Below are 27,799 nucleotides of genomic sequence, written 5' to 3'. Positions count from 1 at the left end.
CAAGGTTCGAGATTCCCGTCCTTAACGTGGAGAATGTCGTTGTTGAAATGTGTCGAGAGGAGGGTACTTGGAATGCTTGTCAACAGAGCAGTCACGCAGATTATGTCGGAGCCATTAACTTGTTGTAGCACACATCTTACCGATAACGTACCGATATTGATAGTAAAATTTGATATTATTTTGCTCTGGTTTTGCTATTTCCTTCAACCAGGTTTATCGGGTTTCAACGACCTAATAGCCGAATCGCACTGAGACTACCCGAGAAGATGAAGTAATGGAGCAGCCGTATCGTCCTCAAGAAACGCGTAAGTTCTTAAAAAACACAACGTATGCTGTCAGTTTTGATTTCACAACTACTGACAGCATGGCGCCACTTTCCTCAAGGAGAAAAGTGAACCGGAAAATAATGTATGGACATTTTAACATGTTCAAAAAATATAAAGTTTTTCGAAACGAAAACAGAAACAATATTTCTCGATTAGTTTTTCTAAGGGACGTATCAGCTTTTGTAAACAATGCATTTGATCGTCAATTTTGCGTTACTGGTAGCTCGCCCACGCATACTAATGCTACCATTAGATGGGGGAAATGTTCTCTATCTGATTGTAGTGTTAGTATGCGTGGGCGAGCTACCTGTTACGCCAAATCTCGATGAACATTTCAAATGGTCCTATCTGCTTTAATCGATTCTCTTCATCGACTTTCTCTTTTCATAACCACTGCTATGCAAACAGATTTCGCGCTAATTCTACCACATAGTTTGATAACAGTGGTTCTTATCTATCGTCCAAAACGTCAAATGCAACAGGGAACGGTTTTGCAGCTGAGTTATTGACGAAAGAGAAAGTCGATAAAGAGAATCGATCAATGCAGATAGGACCTTTTTAAATGTTATCGACGATCAAATGCATTGTTTTACAAAAGCTGATACGTCCCTTCGGAAAAGTTATGGAGATTGGTTATTGTTGTGTGAAAAATAGACCCAATTTTTCAGAAAAGGCCCTTATTTCGTTAAAATCAACATGTTCCGGTTTTCTGCATAGAGCTACTTTTATTAGCGACATCTGTTTAAAAAAAATCTGCCAAAATCCATTCGGGAAGGATAGTGATATTTTAGCACGGAAAAAAACCATCAACCGCGCAACTGATCATAAGAATCCAGAAACAACATGATTTCTCAGTTTATTCAAATCTCGAAATAAAAACTACCCTCCTCAGTTTGTGGTGTCAATACCGAAGTTCTGCGCCGCGGTACTTCCGGTAATGTTTTTTTTTGCTCTTAAATGCTCCTGGTGAGTGGTTCATGCGCACATACGTCTTTAGTCATACAATTCAGTGGATGTGTGAGTGTGAGTTAAGTCGACTATTTTTGCTCTAAACGTGTCAGTTTGGATGCTGGCGTGTGCAGTTGATTATTCAAACTAATCGAAGGGTTCGGGTTAGGTATCGGGAACTCCTATTTTGCTAATCCATGCATCATTGTATTTTTGAGATAAGTAACTACTGAGCGCTTGAGGGGAAAAAATCGTTCATGATTCGTGTTTGATTCTATCGATAAAAAAGTTTACAAAACAGGCTTACTGTTGCTCTTTCGTCTCCCCAAAGATTAGTGTGTGTGTGTGTTATTTCCACTTCCTGTTGAGTTTGTTTGTTTACTTTTATTTATGTCATTTCTAAGGCCTTTTATAGTTTCTTTGTTTCCTTCGAGTTTTGCTTATGCTTCAACAGTTATGTTTCCTAAATGCCACTGGCTTACTAGTTGCTAAGTTGTCTACTAATGTCTACCAAAGTGGAAAAGAGTGTATCTCTTGGGGGGTGTGAGCTAGTGGGAAGGGGGGGGGGGGGTTCTGATTTTGTATTAAATTCATTTACCTATTAGTTAAGTAACTTCTGATCCGTCTGCTGTCGTAACAACGTGATATATTTACTTATCTCCTTCCGGATCGGTGTTGTTTGGGGAGCTGTCCATAAACCATGGAGACGGTTTTTTTTTTGCGAGACAAATTTAGACCTCTCGCTCCATGAACTGATGAACTGTCAGCGTTGTTTATGGACGGGCCCTTATTTCTATTAATTTTAATGTAAAGCGTTTACAGTATACCAAAGCGTTTCATTTGAGTTTGTGTGTGTAAGTGTGTGTGTGTGTGTTTGTTTGCATAGTCTCTACAACGATTCTAAATTGATATTGATACAAAATACTAAAAACTAGAAAGAAATTCGATTGATACTTTGAATGCTGTGAAGCTAAGTACAAAATCTTACACTATTTACAATGTTTTGTTTTTCTCTTATACCATGCTGGAGCGGAACATGTCTTTCGTATAAAATTGGAGAACTCCTTAGTCGAGAGTAATTAAACAGACGAATGCACTTTTCCATTTCTTCATCTAAGGTGCTTGGGAAGCAACAATTTAATAAAATAAATGAATAACAAACAGTCTGACTTTTCGTATTCGATCAACATCTGGTAGCAATAAAACTTCTGAAAAATAGTTTAACATCCTACGCTTTGCGTGATTCTATTTACTCTTAATCTTTTTTCTCCACCAGCAAAGCCACCTTCGGTTTTTTTTTGGTTGACGGAACAAAACTTTCAGTGTCATGAAAACGGCCTGCTGTATGGCTTTAACTGATTTTTTTTCTCAATGACGAATATTATTATCGTAATGCATTTATGAAACGAAATACTACTTTGGACCACTTGTTAGGTTTTGTGTCGTTTGCACTTGGTTTGATAAACTGGTAGAATTTGGAAAGGGCTTGGTTCTCAAAAGCTGATTGGTATATCTACAATTACGTTTGACGCTGATGGCTATCGGTCGGTTATGTACATTTACTTACATCGGGAAGGGAGGGGCTGCATGTGTGGAGACGGGCATTCGGGCATGTCCAGCACTCTGAAGGAGCTCAATTTAGTACCTTGGGATTATTTGTTCAACACAGGGATGCCAGATGGTTTTTGGAAAATGTTTTCACCGCCACTTTTTAACTTGGTGAGCCGGATGTGAGGCGCAGATGTGACAAAGAGTGGCGAATCCTCCCCCTCTTAGATTCCCTCCCCTAATATTCAGGATGTTGATCACATTTCATAACCCTAAAAGTACGAACATTTTTCGAGCCAGGGCCTTGAATAGGAGGAATCTAAGTTTGTATAATTTTTAAAGATCATGAAAAGAAGATTCAGGGACTGGATTTTGAAAATTTTTCACGATCATAGATTTCAAAACAAACAATATTGATTTTTTTTTAATCTTTAACTTGCAGAATTTAAATTTCTACAGAATTTTCAAACGCACATTAATGAAATATATCTCAAGGAATTCTGATGAATATTCACATGTAGGCATAAGAAGAGCTTCAAGAAAATAATAAGGATTGCTACCAAGGTAGCTCTAATAACCTCCTGATTCGTAGTGGAACATAAAGATATTTCTAAGAAAATTACAATTAGGCCATCAAATTAATTCTATGGTAGTTCTGAGGCGAATCCCAAAAGAATACTGAAGAAAATTCATGGGGCATGCCAAGGGAATTCGAAAAAGAAATTCTACGGGAGTTCGAAGCATCATTTTGCGGGTATTTTAGAAAATATACGCTTACGAAATGCGAGGAATTTTGGGTGAATTAATTGAATATTGTACCAAAAACCGCAAATCCACCAAATTGTCCGAAGTTACGTCTAATCGAGAGATATTGGGCTCTGATGAAGGGGAAGCTCTCTGAAAAAAAAACAAACACTTCCAACAAATTTGGACAAAACGGCCACCACGGTATCTGAGGAGTCTGTACAAACCCTAAAGGATGCAGCAAAGTTCGAAACTTTGAAGCAAATACCTACCGAATAACTATGTTTTTCTTTTGAGGATCGTGGTAGGCCGCGGTGGAAAGTTGACGTGTTTTGTTTTTGCATCTGTATTTTTTCCAATGAAGTTTTAAGATTTTATGCAAATTTCCAAACGCGAGTGATGATTTCAAAAGTGTTTTTAAGTGTTCGTGATTCAGACAAAAATCTTCTGAAATGTGTCCTTGTCGAGGGGAACCCGTTCCGAAAAATTAATGTTTAAAGCATGCTGCTTGTGTTTGTCGAGAGGAAAGCGTTATTTCTCTGAGGGAATCTTCCGGAACCGATTCGCGGGCAAAACGGGTACCTCTAGAGTGCTTGAAAAACGTGGGTGAAGTGCCTTAAGAAATTTTAGAGAAGAGTGAAAATAGCGCATACTCGCAAAGAATGAGAGAAGGAAGTTTGGTGACGGCTTTGGATAATATTGAGCAACTGGTGGAGAGACTTTTTCATTTGGATTTCTATACAATTTTTGAAACAATTTTAATAGACTGAAACCGAATATGGGGATTCAAGAAGCGATACGAAAAACAAGAGTATTCCACTACAGAATCGAGATGACAAAGATTCAGCAGCAAGGACACAATAAATAAGCGGTGAGATCTAACTGATTTCAACTAGATATACAAATATGAAATGGCGTGCCATCTACAAAGCAGGAATTGCTATGATGATGGAAGTGTACACGCAGTACCAATATACATTTTATATCGGTACTATGTGTATGCGGGGTTTGTTGTCAGTGAAAGTAACATCGGAATGGACGTGAGTGACCAGGCATTCTGAAATGGGTTACTGAATCTCAACAGAGCTATCACCTTTCAACTTCCGGGCTAAAATTGTTTGCAATGGGATCAGTATAAGATAATAATAGATTATATTGCAAACATTTTTCTTCCATAAAAACACTGCCGGACAGTGGAAGTTGGATTGTACACATACATACATACAAATACCAAAAAACTATGTTTTAACTTCGTTAATTTTTGAATCATATCCCTTGAATCTTAAATAAACGACTACAATTCAAATATAATGCGCAATTTGTGTTTTACTTAAGTTTTATTACAATAATAAACTGTGCTTCAAGGAGAATTTCGGCACAGCTCCTCAATCTGATTTATGCTTGCGATTTCAAACCAAAACATTCAAGATATCAGAAATACCGGGTTGCCAGGATGGGTATTTTACAAAAAATCGCAGCTTGCTCTATGACCGGCACAATCGGCACACCTGTGGCACACTGACAAAAAAGATAACCCAAGATTGGTGTGCGGAGTGACCTATCCCTTGCTGTGCTTATACTTTCTGGGACACCCTATATGTAAGAAAAACCCCACCCCCTCAACTTAAGAAATCGTAAGAAGTGTTGAGACTCCCTTACATAATTTACGGATGACCCCTAAGAAAAAGGATTCCACAAGGAAACACGTTAACACTATGCCTTTGAAATTTCAATAGAACGCAAAGGAGGGTTACTTCGAGGGGCACGCAATACAAAGAACCGGTGCGTTGAAGTTAAAATGCAATCAAAAGTACTTAAAGTAATTAATGTGTTTTGAAGTAGTACTGACGGTTATTAAAATTATCTATCCGTAATTAATGTAATTAAAAGTATTGAAAATGTAATTAATGTACATAAATTACGAAATTTCACCTGTAATTAATGGAGTTAAAAAGTAGTTGATGTTCTATATTGTGTAATTAATGTAATTAAAACAGTAGTTAATGGAATTAATTCAATTACAGTCGTTGCCTGCGTTGGAGTTAAAAGTTATTGCGTGCCCCTAGGGTTACTTTGGAATTCCGAGAAGTATTTCAAAGAATTTCCGAACCGGAATCTTAAATAATTCCTATGAATATTCATAAGAATTTTGAGCAGGTTTCGAAGGTGAAGTCCAAGAATTTGTATATAATTACCACGGGTCCTCCCTTAGTTTAGTCGGAAAAGGCGCCACTACAAAGCAAGACCATGCTGGAGGTGGCTGGGTTCGATTCCCGGTTCAGCCTAGGAATTTTTCGGGTCGGAAAATGTCTCGACGTCCCTAATCATAGAGTATGATTGTACTTGGCACTCAATAAACGAAATACAAAGTGGCACAGGCATCGAAAGCTCTCAATTAATAATATGCGATATGCAGTAAGTTTGAAATGCGAAAAAGTAGAAGAAGATTATTTCTAGAGTGTTATGAAAAAGGAAGGAAATTCTAAGATTATAAGGAAATTATTTTAAAACAACCTATGTAGGTTTTTAAGATAATTCCGATTAGTATAAACAAATTTGAAACGACAGTCATATGTAAGACAGCAAACTTCTATCTAGTAATGCTGTCAAGTTAAAGTCAAGTTAAGATCTAGATAGAGCTGGAATTAGGGTGTAACAGCTTTTGTAAACAACGACTTCTTTGAATGATTTCTAGAAAGTCTAGGCTAGCCAACGTGAATCAACATCACCATCAGGTAGGGGAAGACATCCCCTATCCGACGGTTATGTTGGCTTGCGTGGGCGTGCCTTGTATTTCTAGAAATCGTCGAGAGAAGTCATTGTTTACAAAAGCTGTTACGTCCTAATTTCAGCTCTATCTAGAGAAGTCATAGTGCTAAGTCATAGTGCTTAGTTAGTGAATTGCATTCATCTGAACTTCATTGTCAAAGACCGCATCTTTCTATCTAGTTGAGGTCACAAGTTAAAGCAAGCAATTAGAAGATAAATGGCAGACTACCTAAACAAAGTCGGCCAACAAAATGAAAGCATTATTAAATTTTGCAGTTCTTAGCATTATGAAAACTCATTTTGCTTTCAATTGTCGCAACATAAGTCTGATAACACATTGTTCTTTTAGAATGCAGTCAAGAGTTTTTTTTAATAAAAGCAACTTAACTTCAAGTTCTACTGTTGACGTTTTGTTGAAAATTTAATTTAAGTTCACCGGTCGTTGAACTAACAATTATTGTTGATTTGTTTTGTTTAACACATTTTAGGTAATTCAAGACATGTCCGGGTGAGATTTGAGCTCAAGCCTTTCAGCGTGAGAAGCATGGATTCTAACCATTTACGCCAGGCCCGTATTCAGTTAAATATTATGAATGCCAAATCAGTAATCCAATTGATTTAATTGAAAGCAGGATTAGTTTTCCGTTTGATTCAACAGTGTAAACATTCGCTCTCATTTTTGCTGTATCCGTTAAATCAACCAGAATGAGATTGACTGGAGTATTCAAAATAAATTACATCATAACAGCAAATTTTGATTTCAATTTGATCTCCAGCTTTGTTCAGGTAGCGCCTACTGATGATTTGACAGCTGTAGATAGGGTTACCATTTCAAAAACTTGAGTTTTTATCAAACGTTTTAATAATATGTGCGACAGCTGTAGTATAGTCCCACCATCGAATGGCATTTGCTAGATAAGATGCGGTTGTGACATAATTAAACAAATAATCTCTGCAAACAACGCTATTTGAAAACAATTTTATGAGTATTTTAATGAAAAAAAAAATGCAAGGATTAAAAAGGAGGACATTTTCGGGCAAAAGGAGGATGTAGAAAAATTATTGAAAAAGGAGGACATGTCCTCCTTTAGGATACCACATGGTAACCCCAGCTGTAGAATACCCCATGGTTCCTACGTGCCCCGTCAGCCATCGCTCAACCCCTTCCCTCCTCTCTTGTGCCTAGGTCCTAAGGTTTGTCATCCGTTGTGCTGCTACATACTTTATCACTGACACCGGAAAACTTCCGTGGATGTCCATGCTTGATCACACTCCCGGCTCGCGCACTCGCTTCTGTGGCAAATTGTGTGTTAATTGTTCCGACATGTTTTGGTTGGGTTTGCCTTGGTTGCAATATGTACATTCCTTCACGTCCTCTGCGATCAAGAACAATAGTGAGATTTGTTTGGTTTCTTCGTTCAGAGTGGGTTGATTGTTCCCTAGGGATGTGCCTTCAATTTAATGCTTTGTTATCACCTATTAATCACATTCATTGAATGTCACCATTTCAAACCGTCTTGCGTCGATTTTCGCTTCTGCTTGGTCTACTTTCGTGGGTGCTGTCACTTTTTCTTTTTTTTTCTTTCTCGCAATGCTTGGAGAGATGCCTTCTTGGATTTGAGGGTGATTCACAGTCCGCTTTCCGGGGCAGCGCGAGTGACCTGGTGCCTGCTTAGAATCTGCTGCTGCTACGGGTGTGAGGCTACTTCTATATCCACTTGTTGTTGCGCACCGCTGAGCGGAGCCTACGGCCCCACATTAAGTTATATCATACTATCGTCCCATGCAGATGGTGAGGCTGCTGCTGTTGTTGTTGCTGCTGCTGGCCGCCACTGCCCGAGGATTCGTTCTGCATGCTGGATAGATTGGAGGACGATCCACCCATGTTGCTTCCGTTGCCACCACCTCCTCCTCCTCCTCCACCGTGGCCACTGCCATTCAACGAGTCCTGCATGGAGCTGAGTCCGAGCGTCGAGCCACACATAGTTCCGGATGCACCCAGGGTCGAGGGATTCACGCCTCCGCCGCTGCCCGTTGGCACCGGGACGCCAATGACCGGTAGGGGTTCCTCCGGTGGTGTCACCTGGGGATCAAGCAAATGAAGTGTGGTTAGAATTATTTTTTAATGTGGACGTCACACACACGACAAAGAAAGCCTATGATGCTTGCCAGTCCTCAGTAACCTTTCGGAGTTCGTTTAATTTCGAATGGATCAATCTTGAAATGGTCAACTTTTAACTGGTCGAAAATCAATTGGTAAATTTAGAATTGGTTACTTTTGAAATGATTAACTTTAGGGCAGTTTTCGATTGGTCAAGATGGAATTGGGCAATGTAGATCGTGGATAGGGGCCTCTCTTAGTCGGTAAAGGCACAGCTACAAAGCAAGACCATGCTGGAGGTTGCTGGGTTCGATTCCCGGTTCGGTCTAGGAATTTTTTGGGTTGGAAAATTTCTCGACTTCCCTGGGCAATAGAGTATGATTGTACTTGCCACACAATTATACTAATGCAAAAATGGTACAGGCATCGAAAGCTCTCAATTAACAACTTTGGCAGTGCATCTAGAACATTAAGTTGAGAGCACGTAATAAGCTAATATGCGATACGCAATAAGCTTGAAATGCGAGGAAGAAGAAGAAGAATATTATGGAAAAAAATCTCTATTTTTAACATGAAGTTGCATCATGTTTCAGAACCCTTTTTTTTCAAAACATTAACACCACATAACATATGTGGAACTTCATGCAAAATAGATGACTAAAAGTTGACCCCTTTTTTGTGTTGCCTCAGTGCTATAACCAACAATCAATACGAAACTAACGATTTTAAATTGGCTCACTACTTGACTAGCCTATTGGTCCCAAGCAAACGATTAACGTATCCCATTCTAGTCAAAATTCTAGTACTACACAATGTTTGTTTTGATTCGCTATGAAAGTTTGACAGATAAAATGAGGGGTTAGTGGATTTTCCTATGTTTCGAGGGGTGAATCGATTAGCTTGGGACCGAATATAGTATCAGAGCTGAGCCAAAAAGTTGAGCACGTTTCTTCGGGACCTACTTGTCTTAGAGTTACCTCTATGGTATAACTGGCATAGTTGGACATCGATCTGTCAAAACAAAATTTTCGTGATATCGACACTCAGCGTTCATAAAATCCAATGTCGAAAACGTAAACCGTGGCTTCTTTCGTGAATTTCTCGTAGTTCAAAGTCAATCAATGTGAGCCACCAATTTTATCGGATAAGAGGAGTCTCGCTCTACACAATCATCTTGGTGGTTTACTTGAGTGAGTTTTCATTCTCGAGAAATTCTCCGAGAAAGTAATTGTTTACGTTTGCGACATTGGCCCTTGTGAAAGAAAAGCAGATATAAGGTTGCATGCTCAGTAAGCGGCGACTCTGCAACTCTTTACCCCTATGGTAAAATCTCATAAGCATCTGACAATCTGTGCATGAAATCTAGTGGACTTTGTCTTATTTCTTCATTCCACCATGGTACGAGCAAACCGCCGTCTTTTCACGGAAAGATTGACAGTATCTTAAGGGATTTTCATAGGAGTGAAAGGGTAAAGAAATGTTCACCATGTTTCATGGCCAGACTGATGTTTGCTTATGGGATTTTACGGATTTTACCATAGGAGTAAGGAGTTACAGAGTGAACTAAAAGGCGAATTGTCAATTGTCAAGATAATGCGCAATGAGTGTTAAGAGGTGAGGCCCAGAGAATTTATCGTCTCTTTTTTCATCCGCTGTTTAAATGGTTGATAGAGTTTGCTGTTTACAGCTTATTTGATAATGCGGCCATTCTTTTTTCGACTAGCGACAGGGGTTTCAAAGGATATTTTCACTAGTATTTTCTAGTCGATCAGAAGTCAATCAAGCGCGTTGTTAAACAGTAATTTACGTTTTTAACAAATGCAATATTTCTACGTCTCTTCAACCTGGTTGAATTGTATTGGATTGATTCTGGATATTATGCTAATTGAATGCAATGTAATGCTAACAATTCGAAGATTTTGCTGCTACTCTCTGGACTTAAAAATGTATGCATTTAACTCCAAATTTGCACAGTTGTATTTTTTCTCAAACGAAACCTTATGAAATCAAAAATTGATGCAATTGGTTACAAAAAAATGTCCAAAGAAAAGATGGTACGTACATTTTTATTCAAAATTTGCCTTAGGCGCAAATTTAGATTTAGAAGAAATGAACACGTGGAGGTTCCAGACTTTTTTGCACAAACGAAGTGACAGACGGAGCGGCTCGAAAACTTTGGTGACTAACCTGCTATTGCAATTTTTCAGTGTACCACATGGCAACACCACTACTACTGGATTGTACCACATGGCAACACTACTACTAGATTGAACTAGCATTTTCACCAAATGTACTAGAATGTTTTGGTTCTATCTCTTTCACTCTACTCAAAACTGAAATGCATAAAAAAATGACAAAATGATACGCACTCTTTGCACACTGTCAAAGAATCATTGTACACAAAATCAACTTTGTTCAAAGCAAAACAAAAAAACTAACCCATCTGGTGGATGATGGCACAAGCTTCCAAGAAAATTCTATTACAGTGAACCACATTATTTAAATGGATTTCTTCGCCAGTTAGTCGTCTGTCACTTCGTTTGTGCTTTTTTGGCCATTTCAGAAAAACAATACGTTTTGATATCAAAATAGGGCTGTAAATAATGTCTACTTTTTTAATGCAAACGTTAATATTTTCCTGTGTGAAGCAAGATGATGAATTTGTTAAAGCTAGCTGTATTATTATAAATAAAGAAAGTATATTGTAATGGAAATATGAAGAGATGAGTTCAGAAGTACTAAGAGGACACATCATTATAAACCACGATAGAATTATTTTAATAAAATTGACTACCCCTTTACTTATTTTACAGCTGGTATAATCAATTTGACAGATAGATGTTCTTCTATACCATTCGAAATCACTGAAATGGGGTCGATTTTTTATGATCGAGTTCCACATATGTTATGTGATAACACTCTAATGGTGGTAAGCTACAATCGGTATTATCCTCGGTTTATTGATGAATCTACGTTACGGTCGGCCAGCAGATGGAAATGATGTGAAACTGATAATGACGTTTTGCTAGCTGTCAAATCGTATGGAATATTTTTTAGTACATCATCACTTTTGTGGTTTTGGATTTCAAACCTAGGTGTCGCATGCACTGGTGCAGTTTCGCGTAGATTCATCCATCAGAGTTTGCTTTTTTTTCTCTCGTTTCTATGTGTCAGTGAAATGATTATCATTGATGCTGTAGGGGTGTGAGTGTACATCATGCACTGTCACAACTACCGTAAACATAGCTGCTAGAGTTCGTTATTAATAGGTCGAATGTCTATTTATCATCCACAATTGACACCATTACTACATTTCTATTCAATTTGCCAAAATTAACGATCTACCACCTCCCAAGGACATCCCTTTCTATACAGAAAAATATCATACGCCTAGCCACCAAGGCCAACCAAGTCAAGTAATGATAGTAGTTGATTAATTCAAAGCCACACTTTGTTCACTTTGGTTACACACGACCGGTCCAAAAATGATTCCAGCACTCAAACCTCCAGATACATGGTAAGAAAAAAGTACCCAAAAGTAAGTTATTTTCACACATCTCGACTCTTTATTGCAGGAAGCCAAAAGAAGGTAAAGTGAGTCAAAGTAGTTTTCATTCACTTGTGTTTAAATCTTATGGAATTGAAAATTCGCTTTCTACCCAAAATTAAGTCAGTTACACCCAAAAGTAGGTGAATATGATCGTGATTATACTCAAAGTCGAAAGTAGGTAAATGTGAACTGGCCGCTAGATACGTTTTTTGTTATCGTGTATGTTTATGTTTTTACATCATTCTTTTCCCGCCTTTTTAATATCAGCTGATGGCTTCGACCAGTGCAACCAAAATGACAAATATGTTTTCTATAGAAGATTTGTATGTTTATTTACTTTTCAGGAAAATCAAAATAAGAAACTGTTTTTAATTTGTATTAGTGATGGTTTCTAAATTGAACACAGTTGAAGAACCTTCAAAAGCAATAAAAACATTGTTTTTAAACACTTTGTTTCAATTAAATTGACAACACTGGATACGATGATAGATGGATTCGTACACACACCTTCGTAATGTGGTGTGTAGAAAAAAGGTAAACAAAACAGTTTCAGCTTACGAAATTATTCGCGGCTCGCGTTTTTAGCGATGCAAATGATATTGTTTAAGCAAATATCATCTTTAAAAGTGAATTAACTTGAAAGTGCTTGTAGAAGCACGTGTCGTAATTGTTTTTAGTGTGGTTCTGGGAAGTGAAAGCTAGTGAAAACAGTTATTTTAATTACATGCCCAGAGTAGAACAAAATCGACTGATCGTACTTTTTAATGTAAATATTACGAATGTGTGAATAAATTGGCAATATTTTGGTGAGAAAGTGTACAACTATGTATCCAGATCTTATTCATACAATTTTGGCCAATTTTTTAAGGTATGTAATTAGTAATTTACTATTTTGTAGGAAGATTTCTTTCGTACGCATACCAAAACACGTTTATTTAATGATTGTGGGGACAGCCATTGTTGCATGACGTGCCGTATCACCTTAAACCGCTAGCTGCACTACAGGGTGAGGAAAAATTATCCGTATTTTTTTCTCAGTGTATAGCTCGAATTTGACAGATGATGAAATGAGCACACCTCTGCCAATTAATCATGTTTTGTTATTTTTGACATCATCCACATCCAGAGGGTCATTCACTTTCGAATGTATGGGAATGGTAGGAAACCATTTGGAAATGCATGACAATTTTCAGTTTTTATTCATTATCATCTTTATGGGCAGTTTTAGATGCACAAAAATTGCACGAGTACATTACTATGGTGATAAGGTTTATTTGTTTCCTTCTGTGAAAGCATGTTTAGTCACAAATCGTGGATTTTCTGATATTCTCCATACTGCAAAAATGATTTTCCTACCACTGGGGTGACATCTTTCGGATCTTCAGTATAGCTACAACTCAAATCATATAATTAATTGAGACCATGATACATAATAAACAAACGCTTGTAGTTTCGTTTGAATCGGTTCACGTGCATTGCCGTAATGAAGAGAGTCCACTACGAAGTGCGGTAATTAAGCTTTATAAACAAGAAATTCGTCCGGCACGTATTGCAAAAACATTGCAAATGCCTTCGCAAACAGTTCGGGATGCTATAAAACGGTACCATGAACTCGGAAATTTTGAGGACCGTTCAGGAAGAGGCAGAAAAAGAAGTGCAAGGACCTCTCAGAACCGGAACATACTTCATCTTAGGATTAATCGATATTCTAGACGGTCTATCCGGAAAATGGCGGAATCATTGAAAAGCGACCCAAAATCAGTACGAAATATTCTACGCAAGCATTAAGGTTTGCATTCTTACAAATTTTCGAAGAACCATTACCTAAATGACAGGATGAAAAGGAATCGGTACCAATATAACATACCAGAAATAGTCTACCAGAAGCTGCTGACGGACACAGTTGCACCAAAGATGAATACTAAGATGAAACTGTCGGAAGAAAAACTTCCTATTTTAGTGTCCTCTTTCACGGTCCCTTTCATCCAAATGTGGTTTTGTGGTTTTGCTGCCCCCTCGGAAGAGATGAAATTTTGCACTCATTTTTATCAAAACAATCACACCAAAATCACATATGTCCCATTTTTTAATAACTCGATTAACAACTAATCGATTATTTTTTGTTCGCTGTGCTGCCATTTTTTCACCAATGAGAGTGCAGCACATGTTTGAAACGATCAGTGATGATCCTGTGGAGATGTTAATGCTTATATCGGCATGATCTAATCGATTACAAATAGTTTACTTTTCGGTTCGTTAATCGATTAAACGATTATTCGAATGAAAATCGGCCATCACTAGATGAATGTGAAACGTCATTTCAAATATAAGGACCGTACATAAATAATGATACAATTTGAAAGGGACCGGGGCTAATCACAAATTACGTCCCACGGTAACTGAAATAAACACGAGTGTTCACCGGTTGGTTGCACCTTGAGCACGTACGCATTTCGGTAACAACGATTGGACATTTCAACAGGATTGGGCACCATCGCATGGAGCGAAAAAGACGCTGGAGCTTTGTAGCAAACTTTTTCCTAGATATTTGACAAAAGATGAATAGCCTTCAAACTCTCCTGATTTAAATCCAATTGACTATTCCGTCTGGTCTATTCTTGAGTCCAGAGCCTGTACTAAGTCACACATATCTTTAGATCATCTGAAAGCAAGTTTGACAAAAGTCTGGGATGCAATTTATCTGTGGAGGAACTTATGTCCATCGTCGATAATTTCCCTAAGAGGTTGAAGGCATGTGAACGAGTCAAAGGAGCACATTTTGAGAAATTGTTGTGAATATCATAAACTATGTTGGTGTACATTTCTCATAAATATGCTGTAATTCAATACACAAGTAATAAAGTTACGACTAAATCATTAAACACGGATAATTATTCCTCACCCTGTAGTGTTCGACAATGAAAGGTAGAACCAATTTCTGACCCGAAGTTCCACTTCTGTTATGTGATAATAGGTTAAGACATATCGAGCAGCGTTGCCAGATTGTTTTCAAGCTTATCGGTACCAAAAATTAAAAAAAAATCGCTATTTATCGGTACTTACTATTAATTTTATGTTTTTGTCGTTTTCAAAGGCAACAATTTAAACTTTTGGACTAAGGACGACCTTTCCAGGAAAGCTGGAAGAAATTTCCGTGGAATGTTTGAATTAACTTCTGAAGGAAACAAAAAAAAAACTTCAAGAAAAAGATGAAAGAAGCTCTTCTGGAGAAAATCTGAAGAAAGTTCTAAGAAAAGTCGGAAAAAGTTGGGGAACTTCCAAGAAAAATATTGAGAAACTTCTGTGGGAAAATTTGAAGAAACTTTTGGAAAACATCGAATGACTGACCCAGACGAAACCAGAAAGTTTTCGGAAATCGGAAGAAAATTCCAGGAGTGGTCATTGCCAGGGGAAGCTAGAAGAAGCTTGGAAAAATATTCCAATAGAAGTCGGAAAAATCCTCCGGAAGAAGCTCATGAAGAAACTGCCAGAGGTAGACGAAAGCAATTTCTGGGAGAATTCGATAGATACTTCCGGTAGAGGTTTAAAGAAGCTTGCTGAGGTAGTTTCACCACCGAAAAACCGGCATGAATTACCATACAAAGTATCATCAAATTTCTGATCAAAGCACAAAACTGACATCTGCCGCTGACACTGCCACTGTTCGCGAAAAATGTGTATCCTAGCCATGAACACATCTATTCCGGGCAAATTATTTTTATCTAGATAATAAATTTCTATGGTTTTGACAGATGGGATCGCTGCACATTTGATTCCGCCGTTATGGATTCTCGATCAAGAGTTAATTTTAAGTTTCATGCCGGTTTGTCGATGGTTTCACCCGGTGGAACAACTGGATATAAACTGCTGGGAGACGTTGGGAAAAGCATTCCGGAAGAAAGAGATTTCTGGGGGATGTCGAAAATTCCGGTCGAAATCATTAGAATCTTCTAGGAAAGGTCAGCACAATGTTCCGGGAGAAGTTGGAAGAAAAAAAAAAACTGGCAGGAGAGGACAGAAGAATCTATCGAGCGAAGCCAGATGAAGCTTCCGCGGGATGTCGAAATAAGTTTTCGGAAGGAATCGGAAAATAACTTTAAGGGTTATTTGGAAGAAAATTCCAATATATGATGAAATAAACTTAAAGTTAAAAAATTTACATGCTGATGGAATTTTTTGGTAATAAGAGATAAAAGTATTTCCCGATTCCCAGGAATCTCCGGGAAGATCCAACCACTGTTCCTCGATTTTTGGGTAGCAAAGAAAGGTTAGGAAATGGAGGCACTAGTCGAAAGAGAATCAAGCATCAAATTTTTTTTTTAATTTGACATATTCAAAAAAATAAAAGTTTCTCAATATCCAGCTTTCTATGCTCGGTAATGGCGGCCTGTTTGTATGAATAATTGTATCCTTCACTGTGCTTTTTGACTCTATCTGTAGGTTCAGTTTTTGACCCCTACCTTTCCTTCTCCCAGGAACAGAAGAAAATGGAACAACATACGCCATCCAGTTAGTGTCAAAAAGCACAGTGAAGGATACATTTATGCATACAAACAGGCCGCCATTACCGAGCATGCAAAGCTGGATAGTTTTCTCTGGAAGTTGAGAGCGGGCAGGGACGCCAGGTGCATTTAAACTAAATCTTCTTCAACGAGATCGCGAACACTACTTTTCAATTTTGAAAGCTGGGGTCGGAAACTTTGTTGAACTTTAGGAAGCCCATTGAACTTTGTAGAAGCTCAACGAATTTAGTAGGTGTTCAGAAAACTTGGTCGAACTTCAGCCCTTTCTAATATAGAAGTTCTAAGAGTTTTGTACAAGTTGTGCCAATTTGGAGAAATTGTAGCCATTTAGCGAATTTCTATGAAATTCTGGGAAGTTCCTTGAAATTCAAGGATTTCTCTTTTACTTCAGGGATATTCAGGGATCACCGTAGTAATACAGGATACTTTGTAGAATTTCGAGGGAATCAAATGAAAACTTGGGAAGAATTAAAAAAAAAAAAACTTTGTAGAAGCGAGAAATTTGTACAAGTTTGAGGAACTTCATAGAAGTGAAGGGAATTTTGTCAAATTTTAGGAAACTTCAAAAAATTTCGGGACCATCTTCACGATACTTGGTTGAAATTTAATGGAATTGGAATAGTTCATGGAATTCCGTAGAAACTCAGGAAGCTTCGTAGAAATGCAGCTAACTTTATACTAGCAGTTCAGCGGATTAATTGTAGAAGCTCAGCGAATTACGTAGCAATTCGTTAAAAGCAGGAACCTAGGCAGGAACTTCTTAGAAGTTCAGTAAGCTCGGTTGAAGCTCAGTTAATTATGTATAAGTAAAGGAAGTTTATGGAACATCATAACAGTATATCAGACAACTTACTTTGAAAAAAGTTCAATTAACATCCTGGATGTTTAAGAAACTAGAAATAGTTCTCAATATAATTGAAACTTTTGCATCTTGGAGCAAATTCAGGGAGCTAGAAGTGAAGGCAACTTTGTAGTTGTTCAGCGAACATTGAATAAGTTAAAAGAAATTCGTACAAGCAGTGCTGTCGTCGTAAAATTTGAGCTGGATAGTCGTAGAAGTATTATAAGGGCGCACCAGTTGAACAAATAAAGAAATTTTGGTTTCTGATAAAAGCTAGCTAGTCGTCGACTACCCGCTACTACCTTCAACTACAGCACTATGTAAGTACAACTTTAGCAATCTTGGTAGAAATTCAGTAAACTTCCTAGAAATTAATGAAAGTTTGCATAAGCTATGGACTAAACATGGAAGTTCAGGGAACTTATTAAAAGTTAACAGAAATTTTCAGAAGAATGCGAAACTCCCCTCAAGTTCAGAAAACATCACATTTTTGCATTTACAGGTTCACGCTGAGGTTTCCTTTGAGTTCATAGCTGGTCGCAGAAATATCAATCTAAGAAATCTCTACCATCCTTTGCTCATTTTAGTCAGAAGTGACGTTTACGTTAAATAAGCTATTAAAAAAAAATAACAAAATCCAAAACGGCCGAGTTTTAGCAAAAACTGTGAATGATTGCCCATAACAAACAATTGTGCAAAGTTACGTGCAAATCGGAGAAGGTCGAGTCAAAAACTATTATCAACTAATCATGCGTGAAGTTAACGATTTGCATAGTTCGAGATGCTTAACGGCAAATATCAGATTTAAAGTGGTCATTCTATACGATTGGTGATGAGATGAAGGACCTCATGAGTAACATAAGGGATTTAACAAAATGTCGAAGAAGTTTCTAGAGCTTCTGCGAAACTTTCTAAAACTTTTGGAACTCTCTAGAATTCCAGAAAAGTTTCGGGAACTTCTAAAAAAATGGGGGGATCTTTGGGGAAGTCCAGAAAAAATCAGGGAAGTAAAGCATGAAAAAATCTGGACACCCTACATACATACATATCCTGAAATACCTCATCAACGAGTGAAATATTTCTCAGAGTGGTTGACGTATGTCTGTTCTTTCTGAAATTACAACCTTTGTTTACATTAGAATAGCTTAGTCGAAAATGGCATCGAAAGAAGAGTAAGTTCGAAAAGCAATTGTGTGCGGCCGCTATTAAAATCCGGATCTCTCGATCAGAAAACTTGCCAAAAAGCTTGGTTTTCCTGCACGCAATAATCACAGCATTTTAAAATCGTTCGTTACTCGTTTAACAACAGCTAGGAAGACTGTAAGTTGATCAAAAACGGATTTGAGGAACCACCGGAAGGACGTGAAGGTGAAACAAATATTGCGGAGGAGACCAGATCTTTTGATACGTTCTGTTGCTCGTAAAATAAAAATGTCGCCAACTTTCGTGCATACTTCGATGCATCGACAAGGAATAATGTCATTCAAGGTGAAAACTGTGCCGAACCGCAATGATAAGCAGAATGGGACGGCCAAAACACGTGCTCCTGAATATTTGACGAAATTCAATATTTCACAGAATTAAGCGAATGGAGTCCAGGTTGTACCGAAGGCGGCGAATCCACCTAACTGCCCGGAGTTACGTCCTATCGAGCGATATTGGGCTCTCGTGAAGAGAGAGCCCTCCCAGTGCACACTGGGCCAGGAACCGTAATTAGCAAGACAAAACAAGACAAGACATGATTTTCATAATCTGGTTTCTCGAAAAGTAGCAAGTTTTAGCAAAAAGTCATTTACTTTCTGAAATGTACCATTTATTATCAATCAAAGGTGAAAGTTTGCCGGACATATAATTTTATATATTTGAGATATCTGAATTCATAGACTACAATGTTTATTTAAGCAGCGTTCGCCAACGCACGGCTTGCTGGCTGCATGCGATGGAAACGATAGAATATGTCTCTTATGCTTCGCTAGCTGCACGTTGGCGAACGCTGTAGGTACTAATGTATGCACAAAGTTTCTTCATGTTCATGTTCATTCTAGAACATGTGTGCGTGTGACAAAAGTCGATGATGATAGTTGATAGAGCAGTGCACGGTCCCTAACCTCACTTTTTAGTAACAAAAATTTTGTCTCTGAGTAAAAGAGATGGCAACGAATGGAAGCCAAAACAAACCACCTAAAACTGTCAACATTTACGGATGAGAGAAGAGTGCAAGCAAATCTTCGTGCACTGATCTAATGTTGAAATGAGAATACACATGTACTACTTACTGATTGACTAACTGAAAATGTAAGTATGTACGAAAACGGAAGCTCTGTTATTTCGAAGTAATGTTGACTCTTCCGGTGGATTATAGTTTGTGTTATTTTGAAGTATATAACTGATAATTATGGCAGAAGGTAGGTTATTTTAAATTGTTCAGAAGGTATTTATTTCATATTGAAAATAAAAGTATACAGCGTGAGTGTTCGGGAAATCGTAACATTATTTTTCAAAAAAATATCGCTCGTTGATCTGGCATCGCATGTGAAAAAGAAAATTATTTATCCCGAAAGTGAAGCCTTTGAACAGTCCTTTCACAAATCGCTTAGATTTCTAAAAGCAGACTTTGATTCACGTTATGCCAAGTCCTGCCGCAACAAGCGTTTGTTTTTCCTAAAATATACAAAATGACTGGATTCCCACTTCAAAGCTCAGGACGATAGCCAAAAGAAAAATGTAGGAGGAAGACCAAAAAAATCTTCTTGTGAAGATAACCAAAGAACAAGGTTAAAAGCCCAATCAAGTGCCAAACCAGAGAAAGGAACGATTTACAGCTGACGATGCTTTGCGATTTTTTTTTGTGCGAAAATGATCTTACAATAAAAGAAGAGTTCAAGAAAATAGGACTGAGAGTAAGTGTACCGTTACCATCTGGAGGTAATTTCATTTTATCGTCTTGTTACCTTACATTAGGAATACATTTTCATTTCATCAGGTAATAGTAATGATGGCAACCAGAGATGAAAGATAAGATGATGGCAACACCGCCAGAAGATTATTTCAGAATCCAGAAATAACGGCAAGAATTACCGAATTGAGAAGGATATCCTTCGTTGATTTGTTACAATTCTGTGTGCGCTATCTAGCAAGCTTGAAATCGACGTAAAGGCATTCGAAACCTACGCAGAAGAGACTAGAAGCTTGTCCATTATTATAGTTTTTACACTTTGCCACCTACGGTACACAGGGTCTTGGTGCATGGCCCGACAATCATAAGCCATTGTGATATTCCGGTTGGTTTATTATCCGAAGAGGCGCAAGAGCGCCGAAACAAATCCATCAGAAAATATCGGGAGTACCATTCTCGACAATTCAGTCGTCTTGCAAAAATCGAGGACGTATTCCATCGACTTTTGCTGACCTCTGACCCGGTGATGACAGTGCAGAAACAGTTTCCTCAGACCAAGAAAAAGCAATTTCCAGGACCCGTGCAAATGCTGTTGCAATAATCGACAATGCAAGATAACAGGTAGTTGTTAGAGTTAAAAAAAAATACTTTGAATCTAGATATCTCATCACACAAGCACACATGTTTGAGAGTATACATGAAGAAGCTTTGTGCATACATTAGTAAAACGTTCCCCAACGTGCAGCTAGCGAAGCATAAGAGACATATTCCATCGTTTCCATCGCTTGCAGCCAGCATGCCGTGCGTTGGCGTACGCTGCTTAAATAAACATTGTAGTCTATGAACTCAGATATCTCAAATATATAAAATTATATGTCCGGCAAACTTTTACCTTTGATTGATGATAAATGGTACATTTCAGAAAGTAAATGACTTTTTGCTAAAACTTGCTACTTTTCGAGAAACCAGATTATGAAAATCATGGTAATTTTCACTATTTTGGCTAACATTTCACTTGTATCGACCCAAAACATTGAGAACTCTTCCTTGAAACTTGCAAAGTATTCGACTTAAACGATACACTGCGTTAAAAATAAAGGATTTGTCGTTTGTATTGAAAATAGTACAAAAAATGTAAATTTCAGTTAAATTTTACAATATTCACTATATCTTTGTTGTTTGAAGACCTAGAGCTTTGAATTCTTCGGCATTTTTTATATTTTTCAATGTTCTACAACTTTGCCGAAGACACAAAACCTCTAGCATGTGAGATAAGAAAGTTAGTATCGCAGCACCATCTATGCGGATAAAATTGGAACTAATTTCCATTGCCAGATGAAGGCGCATGTTAAACCAAGAAACTTTGCCAAAGACACCATTTCAATATAATGCAAACCCAATGCGCTAGAGGTTTTATCTTGCTAATTTCGGTTCCTGGCCCAGTGTGCAGTGCAAGCAACAAGTAAATTTCGAAAATCTTGGACAAAAGTAGCAAAATCTGTTGCAGAAAAATTTGCACTGACTCGCATGACTGGAGTAAACTCAAAAGTTCGTCAATTTTTAAGTTATGATAAAGACTGACTAAAAGTAAATTGGTACGCCCCTGGCACACCGCTAGCATGCCTCTAGTGTTGAGAATCGAAAATCTTTGACAGTGGTTTGTTTACACTTCTAAAGAGAACAACTGGTGCAAGTTTGATCAAAGTAGTGGGTCGCGTTCAGAAATAACGTCAAATGGAACTTGAAAGAAGAAAAAATATTGTGCACAAACACCTGGAAAATCCGGTTTCAAGCAGGCTAAAGTCCTGAAGATGCCGAAAACAACAGTTTGCCGAGTACTCAAAACCTACAAAGAAACCCTGAGTGTGGAAAGGAATCAGCGGACCTACGAAAAAAAAAAAAAACTGGAACCAGGGATCGTCAGCTGCGCAAAGTCGATTTTAAGCAGCTTTTCGGTCAAAAGTATTACATCGCGACTGGACGTGGAGATGTGCCGGGAAGATTCAAGTTCGTGTTTGCCGACTGCAATTTGCAGTTGTGGCCTGAAAACGGAACCATTCGTCACATCCTCGAAGATGACATCCCAAGTTTACATCGAAGAATGCCTGAAAAAGCGTGTATTGTCGTTCATTCGCAAGCATAGGGGCAAAGTCATCTTTTGGCCCGATTTGGCCAGCTGCCATTACTCCATGGTGGTTCTGGAGTGGTATGCTGCCAACAAGATCCATTTTGTGCCCAAGCTAATGAATCCACCAAATTGCCCGGAATTTCGGCCATTCGAAAAATACTGGGTAATTTCAAAGCAGCGACCTCGACGAAGCGGCGGGGCAGTCAAGGACATCCAGCAAATGCGGGCAAAATGAAAGAAATGCGCTGATTCCGTGTCCGTTTACACTGTGCGGGCGCTGATGGGCTTCATCAAGAGGAAGGCTCGAGATTTCATTCGCACTAAAGAAATGTAACCAGCTGGAATTTTGAAGTTTTAATAAAAGTACTGTAAAATCATTAATGGTCATTTTAAACTTATTGAACCACAGGTCTTTTTGTGCGTACCAATTTATTTTTAATCAGCCTTTGAGTTATTTTTCAATGATTAACGATGCACAAATAAATAAATAAATAAATAAAATAATATATCCTGGATTAAACTGACCGAAAAATTGTTTTATTCCCAAACTTATGTGTCTAGATTTTGTCTCAAACAAGCCTTTCAAAGATTTTATGGGATGTTTCGTGAGCATCAGGGTATTTTCGAACACTTTGAATGAACTTCAAGGCAGTTCTATTAACACCATGAAAGTAGTGTGAACTTTGAGAAGTTCTGCGGACTTTAGAGCAGTAAACTGAACTTCAGGGAAGTCCAGAGAACTTTGAGAATGGTCAGATAAATTCACGAATGTTTAGGTAAATTACGTGAACTTCAGAGCAGTTCCCAGAACTTCTGGCATGCTATGTTGGATATTCATTTTCTCGCTCAAATTTTCCTGTTCCTCTGTAATGCGCGAAGAGGTCTCTTATAATCGCTTCGAGAGTCTTATTTGTCAACGAAGACAGTGAATCAAGCATGCTGGAAAAAAACAATGATCGGGGGTTTGGCTTATCAAGGCGAGGGACTCAGATATCGATAGCTTATTAAACGAATTGATGGCATTTATGAATGGTGCTCTGTAAGTTTTTTCTGGTGAGCTGATTGCAGACAAGTTCTACCCGAACCCAGTTTTAATTTGAGGGTATTTAATTGCGTAAACATGCAGTTAATCAGTGAGTAACCAGTTCTAAATTTACCATGACAGCATTGATCGTTTTTAAGATTGTACTTGGGCACTTTTAAATCTTCCATTTTGGAACTGGTCAATGTTCAATTTTCAATTTTTCAATTATTCTTATTGCTTATTAAAGCCGCCGTTGCTTCCTGCTCTCGGCACACGACACAAGCAAGCGACGTCACAGAAACATCAAGAAAAGCAACACAAAAGCCAGCCATGGCATGCTACCTCCAGTCCTATACTTCCGTTGAGCGCTATCTTGATCGGGTTGCTGTGGTTCGCCGCCTGCATCAGCGTCGCAAAGTGGCTTATGCCGATCTCCTCCAGCGACGATTTCCGCCGACCGCTGCTGCCGATGTTCGGGAGACCCTGCCGCAGGGAGTTGGACCGCCGCAGCAGAATGTCACTGTCGATCTGTGGAGACAGAAACTGAATGGATTGAGCGGCTTTTGCTAGCGTCACATCCAAAGCGGTCGTTCTACTGCGTCTAGGCGTGCTTACCCTGAGGGAATTGCTTCGTCCCCTCATCTGTCCCATTGCATTAGGACTATCTGGAAGAGACAAAGAATTCGATTTTGTTGTGACCAGCGGGGGAGCACGTGTCGTTACGTAACCTGACATCGGCTGAGGGCCACCTATGGTGTTCAGTCCGATGCCCGATCCCCGCCGGGAACCGGCCGCCGCCGCTGCCAGATTGATATTGGAGCAGAATGATATGTTGGACTTGCGGCGCGAGTTGTGCCGCTCGAACGTTTTCTGGGCGGAGAATGGCGAGGGTCGGACGAGATAACTACGAAAGAAAAAAAAACGAGACATATGTTATCACATCACGCTACAATGAAACAAAACAAAGGCTACTCACATGATGTCCCCCTCTTCCAGCTTCAAGTCGCAGGATGGATTGATGATCACGTACGACAGGTGGTTTCGCTTCTCGCTCACGTCATCATAGTCTATGCTGGGCAGGTTGAGCGACTCCATGCGACTTCGGACCAGATTGGCTATCTCCGCCCGTTCGATTTGCTGCCTATGATTGTCACGCGCTTCGTCGGCCATATTGATTGAGTACTGTGCGGCAAAATTTTCACCATTTTACGCACAATATTCACATCGACAACATAGAAACAGTCCATTTGGGAATCGGGGAAAAGAACAAGCGCAACAGACAAACACACACAAACATACATCCAAAGAATGTACAGTTTTTGACAGTTGGATAGATGACAATAGATTAAGTGACGCACACAGCAGAAGGAGAGAAAGAGAGAAGAGAAAAAAGAAATGTAATCCATTAGTACGGTTTTGATTTGTCCCACTTGCGGCAGGGAATGGGCGCATCTCTGCGGCGGTGAGGAGGACGTTTGGAACCATTGAAAAATCCACATTTACATGGGAAAATGGTGCGCCAGACAGTAATGGTGAGAGCGGTTGAATTATATACTCTTAAAAGTGGTTACTGGCTGTACAGCTCACACAGAAATTCCATTTTTTTTTTAACCACGTGAGGTTGCAAGTCACACAAAACGTTCACAAAACAAGGATGCAATATAACGGTGCGTGCGGCAATCAAACGGGACTATAGCCAATTGCACGGTGCTAGTTTTGTTCAGTGTGGGCGTGTGTGTCGGCGTCGTGTCCCGACTAGTGGGAGCTTGCAAAAGCCAAACATTCATCGGCAAACGGACATTTTGCATTGGTTGGTGTCAGTGTTCTGAGGTTAGAAGGTGTTCTGTTCGTGGTCAGTGTGTTGATCTACAATTTTGAATTCTATTCTAATTTTCTGCGAAAATCTTGACTCATTTGTTGAAGCGTAAATGTTAATCATGCCCACCTCCAAGCTAGGAGCAATTAAAAACGCAACAGATGCAACATGACACTAAGACTACATGACTAGAGCGAAGGCATGGCTGACGCTTTCCGCGTCGCTTAGCTAATCTACCTAGCAGGGCCTGTACGAAAGTGTAGCAACTGTAGTTTCTATTTTGGCTTTTTCGTTTCGGAATGGTCGCAGTATGGTCGTTGGAGTATAACCGCTGAAAAATGGGATTGCGCCACCTCTCTCAAAGAGGCGAATACAAAGAGAGCTAGTCGAATAGAGATAGACAGAGGGAGCGAGATAGAGTGGCTGAATGTCTCGCACGCACTATGGTTACTGCTATAGTGCCTATGTCTACGATAGCAGAAGAGCTAGCGAGCAACAATACGGTGAGGTTGACGTGGTACTTACCCTCGAAATGGTTTGAAAGATCTCTGAGTTTGGATTTTGTTTGTTAGTTTTTGGGATTGTCTCTTGGTATCTTGTGGTAGAGTTGCTTGGCTTGGATTGAGTGCGAGTGTGTGTGTGTGTGTGTGTTTGAGGTAATGGTGTATACTGTTTTGCGAGGTGGTGTGGGTATTTGACAATTTTGTTTTGGACATAAAACCATTAGACTTGTAGAAGTTAGTGCAGGTCATGCGGGAAGGTACTAGCGAGCAAGCAAAAACTGGACGAAAGTTCTGAGTTGAAAGAGGACTCCTAATTTAAGGACAATATGGGAAGAAGACCCTGGTTGGACAAATTTTGAAAACCTATGCGGAAAAAGAGACCGATTATGGGTTTCCCACCGTTATGAAAGCATTGATAAAGCCCCAAACGCAATGTGGATGGTCTGGATGGAAGCGAAACGGCAGCGGCAGCTGTTTAACAGCTGTCACTAATGACAACAAGGCTCAATATTGCGGTAAGCAGTGATGGGCCACTCTTTCAGGGCTTTTTAATTACTTTTTATAATGGAATCAATAACGTAAAATATAGTTGAATTTTCAGATAATCAGTAACATTCAGTAAACAAACAGATAGTTTAATGCTATTAATCTACTTATTAAAATGCATATTTCCGCACCGCGCACTCTGTTTTTTTTTTTACTGAAGGTGCACTAAACCGCGCTCACACGTGCACCTGCAGTGAAAACACAGAATGTATCTCTACGGTGCACAAATTTTGAATTTTGATGGGGAGATTACTAGCACTTAACTATCTATTTTATGAAGGGTTAACTGAAAATTCAGTTGAATTTAACGTGAGCATTCTATATTAAAAGGTAATGAAGAAGTCCCAAAAGAGCGATCCATCCCTGTTGGTAAGTATCCAAGTAACCATCAAGTTTGTTTATTTCCCGTTATACAATACAATGCCTGGTTCAGTTGGAACATAGCATAAGGTTGATTTACGGCTATTATAAAGTTCGTAAGCTATATTTTAACATTACATTGCAAAAAGGGCGATTAGCGGACAATTAGCGGGCTTAATGGTTACTTGGGTCACAATGCATAGCTCATCACGTACTGAGGCAAATGGACTTAAGAATTTCATAAGGCTCGACTTATGAACGACATATATGCATTTCATAAGCATGACTTATGAAAGATTTTCGACTAACATAAGGTAGCTCTTACACGCTTTTAGTCATTCCATTTTCACAAGCGTTGATAAACGAGTGGTTTATAGACACAGGACCCGTAATCTCAACGTCCATGGTTCCGTTCCAGTCTGATACGTTTAATTATTTTTTATCGACATTATTTTTCATAAGGCAAATCTATGAAATTCATATCGATTTCTTGTGGCTAAAATTTATAAGTGGTTCTTATGAAATTCTTAAGTTCTTTTGCCTCGGTGTAGCGTAGGCCCACCTTTGTATACCTGATGTGGCTAGCCTGTTACATGGACATACCAATATATTTGCACTGCACGGCCGATGAGACTAACTCAAAGAGAGAGAGAGAGACTCAGTTTAATTAAGTTGTATGAGAAATTAGACGAATCGATCTGTCGTGACCTTATCCGATTTGCAAGGAACTGTGCATTATTGTTTGTTTTGGTTAATCATTCACATTTGAGCTCAAAAATAGGCCATTTTGAATTCCGCAAAAAAGGCTTCAAAATGGCGTATTTTGTATTTTTCAACGACACTTCTAATCGATATTTTTGAACATTTTGTTTATACTCTTTTTTGAAAGTTTTTGAACGGTCAACGATTTCAAAAGTCTCAATGATTTCCTGTGCAACATTTCACAAAAAAAAAGTTAATATAAACATTTGAACAAAAGTAGTTACCCTATGGTTTTTGTTAATTTGAAAATTTTACAGAATATTACATTTTGCATAAGCCTTTTGATGAAAAATAATCAAAGAATATTGAAAAGGGGTTTTTTTTTGTTATATAAGTTTTAAGCACATTCTGGATGTTTTATCCAAAATTACTAATTAAATTTTACCGTGTACATTTTTCTGAACGGAATTACCC

At 38.6% G+C, this 27,799-nt stretch overlaps 1 protein-coding gene across 1 annotated transcript in view; it reads right to left on the bottom strand.

Annotated features, from left to right (window-relative positions):
• Positions 1-6,771: 6,771 nt before the first annotated feature.
• The window catches only part of SLO2 (slowpoke 2), a 566,463-nt gene continuing 545,435 nt past the window's right edge, over positions 6,772-27,799 (bottom strand). The window contains exons 25-29 of the mRNA XM_065236869.1: positions 24,375-24,580; positions 24,127-24,302; positions 24,014-24,063; positions 23,741-23,926; positions 6,772-8,418 (exon numbers count right to left, since the gene is read on the bottom strand). Of these exons, the coding sequence (XP_065092941.1) occupies positions 8,104-8,418; positions 23,741-23,926; positions 24,014-24,063; positions 24,127-24,302; positions 24,375-24,580 (933 nt within the window). The 3' untranslated portion in view covers positions 6,772-8,103. The remainder of the gene's footprint in view (positions 8,419-23,740; positions 23,927-24,013; positions 24,064-24,126; positions 24,303-24,374; positions 24,581-27,799) is intronic.

This window comes from Ochlerotatus camptorhynchus, unplaced genomic scaffold (genome assembly GCF_037179485.1).
Source record: "Ochlerotatus camptorhynchus isolate MF236.1 unplaced genomic scaffold, CSIRO-AGI_Acam_v1.1 ptg000577l, whole genome shotgun sequence".
NCBI lineage: Eukaryota > Metazoa > Arthropoda > Insecta > Diptera > Culicidae > Ochlerotatus > Ochlerotatus camptorhynchus.
Note: the sequence above shows the minus strand (reverse complement) of the source record. Positions and strands in the feature narration are given on the sequence as shown.